This window comes from Nannospalax galili, unplaced genomic scaffold (genome assembly GCF_000622305.1).
Source record: "Nannospalax galili isolate Female #2095 unplaced genomic scaffold, S.galili_v1.0 scaffold136, whole genome shotgun sequence".
In the NCBI taxonomy this organism is placed as follows: domain Eukaryota; kingdom Metazoa; phylum Chordata; class Mammalia; order Rodentia; family Spalacidae; genus Nannospalax; species Nannospalax galili.
The window spans coordinates 5,759,210-5,760,463 of NW_008340872.1; the positions used below are offsets into that span (position 1 = coordinate 5,759,210).

At 51.7% G+C, this 1,254-nt stretch overlaps 1 protein-coding gene across 2 annotated transcripts; it reads left to right on the forward strand.

Annotated features, from left to right (window-relative positions):
- Window positions 1–498: 498 nt before the first annotated feature.
- LOC103736476 (keratin-associated protein 11-1) lies at window positions 499–1,050 on the forward strand. 2 transcript variants are annotated; one of them, XM_008835994.1, is made up of 2 exons: window positions 499–904; window positions 965–1,050. In XM_008835994.1, exons 1-2 carry the CDS (start codon window positions 499–501, stop codon window positions 1,048–1,050), a joined length of 492 nt encoding a protein of 163 aa, XP_008834216.1. The 2 variants fall into 2 exon arrangements, with proteins under 2 accessions (XP_008834216.1, XP_008834215.1); XM_008835993.1 differs by having other exon boundaries at window positions 499–1,050.
- The last annotated feature ends 204 nt before the right edge of the window (window positions 1,051–1,254 follow it).

A 1,254-nucleotide genomic window follows, 5' to 3' on the forward strand; every position in this document is an offset into this window, starting at 1 on the left:
GAAGAGTGACTGATAAAGTTATGTTTAACATATATTAAATGGCAATGACAAACCAAGCAGGGTGTGGGCTTGTAATCATCCCTGGTCAGAGAGGAGAGAGTGTGTGATGGCAGGACAGTGGCATGTTTGGAGTTGTGGTTGGATGCACACTCATCGGATGCTAGAAGATGAATGAGGGATGAAACGTGGGTAGGGATGACCAATAGCTTTGAAGCTGTCCACTGCGTTCTTAACCTGCACTAAGTACAGTCCGGGAGGCTTATGATTTAGTTACCAAACTACTAAATGTCCTTTACGAGGGGGAAGGCTTCTCGAGAGACAATTAACTGGTAGATTCACAAGATGTTCTAAGGCAAGGTGGTGTGAGCCAGAGAAGCCAGGAAGACTTGCTTGGGAGACCCACCCATGAGCAAGGATATATAAAAGCCCAGGAGGCTGATGGGCCATTCACTATTCAGCTGACTGCAAGGAGTTCCCTGAAGCCCTCTATCTGGCACCATGTCCTTCAACTGCTCCACAAGAAATTGCTCTTCCAGGCCAATTGGAGAGCGCTGCACTATCCCAGTGGGTCCAGTTGCCACTGCTTCTACTCGTGATGTTGACTGCCTGAGTGGCATCTATTTGCCCAGTTCTTTCCAAACTGGTTCCTGGCTGCTGGAGCACTGTCAGGAGTCCTGCTGCGAGCCCACTGTCTGCCAGCCAACATGCTACCAGAGAACTTCCTGTATCTCCAGTCCTGCCCGGGTAACTTGCTCTCGACAAACTACCTGTGTCTCCAATCCCTGCTCAACTCCCTGCAGCCGGCCACTCACCTTCGTGTCCAGTGGTTGTCAGTCCCTGGGAGGCATCTCCAGCTCCTGCCAACCAGTGGGGGGCATCTCCAGCTCCTGTCAACCAGTGGGGGGCATCTCCATCTCCTGCCAACCAGTGGGGGGCGTCTCCAGCTCCTGTCAACCAGTGGGAGGCATCTCTACCGTCTGCCAACCAGCCTGCGGGTTCTCCAGGACATACCAACAGTCCTATGTGTCCAGCTGCCGAAGAACTTGCTAACTGTGTAGGAGCCGGTGAAAGAGTCGCCTCTATCCCTGCCAGCTGTATTTCCAGGATCTTCCAGTATGCTGCCTGAATGCTTCATTGCTGACCACTATTGACTGCCTAGCTGCTGGCTGCTAGCTGTGCACAAGATGCCTTTGACACCAAACTTTTTTTCTGACCAGCACTAAGATCATTTTAAGGTTTGGTTTCTGGTGCTGT

Bases quoted from the DNA above. Each gene is read 5' to 3' on its own strand.
- LOC103736476 (XM_008835993.1), top strand. From the start codon at position 499: ATGTCCTTCAACTGCTCCACAAGAAATTGCTCTTCCAGGCCAATTGGA.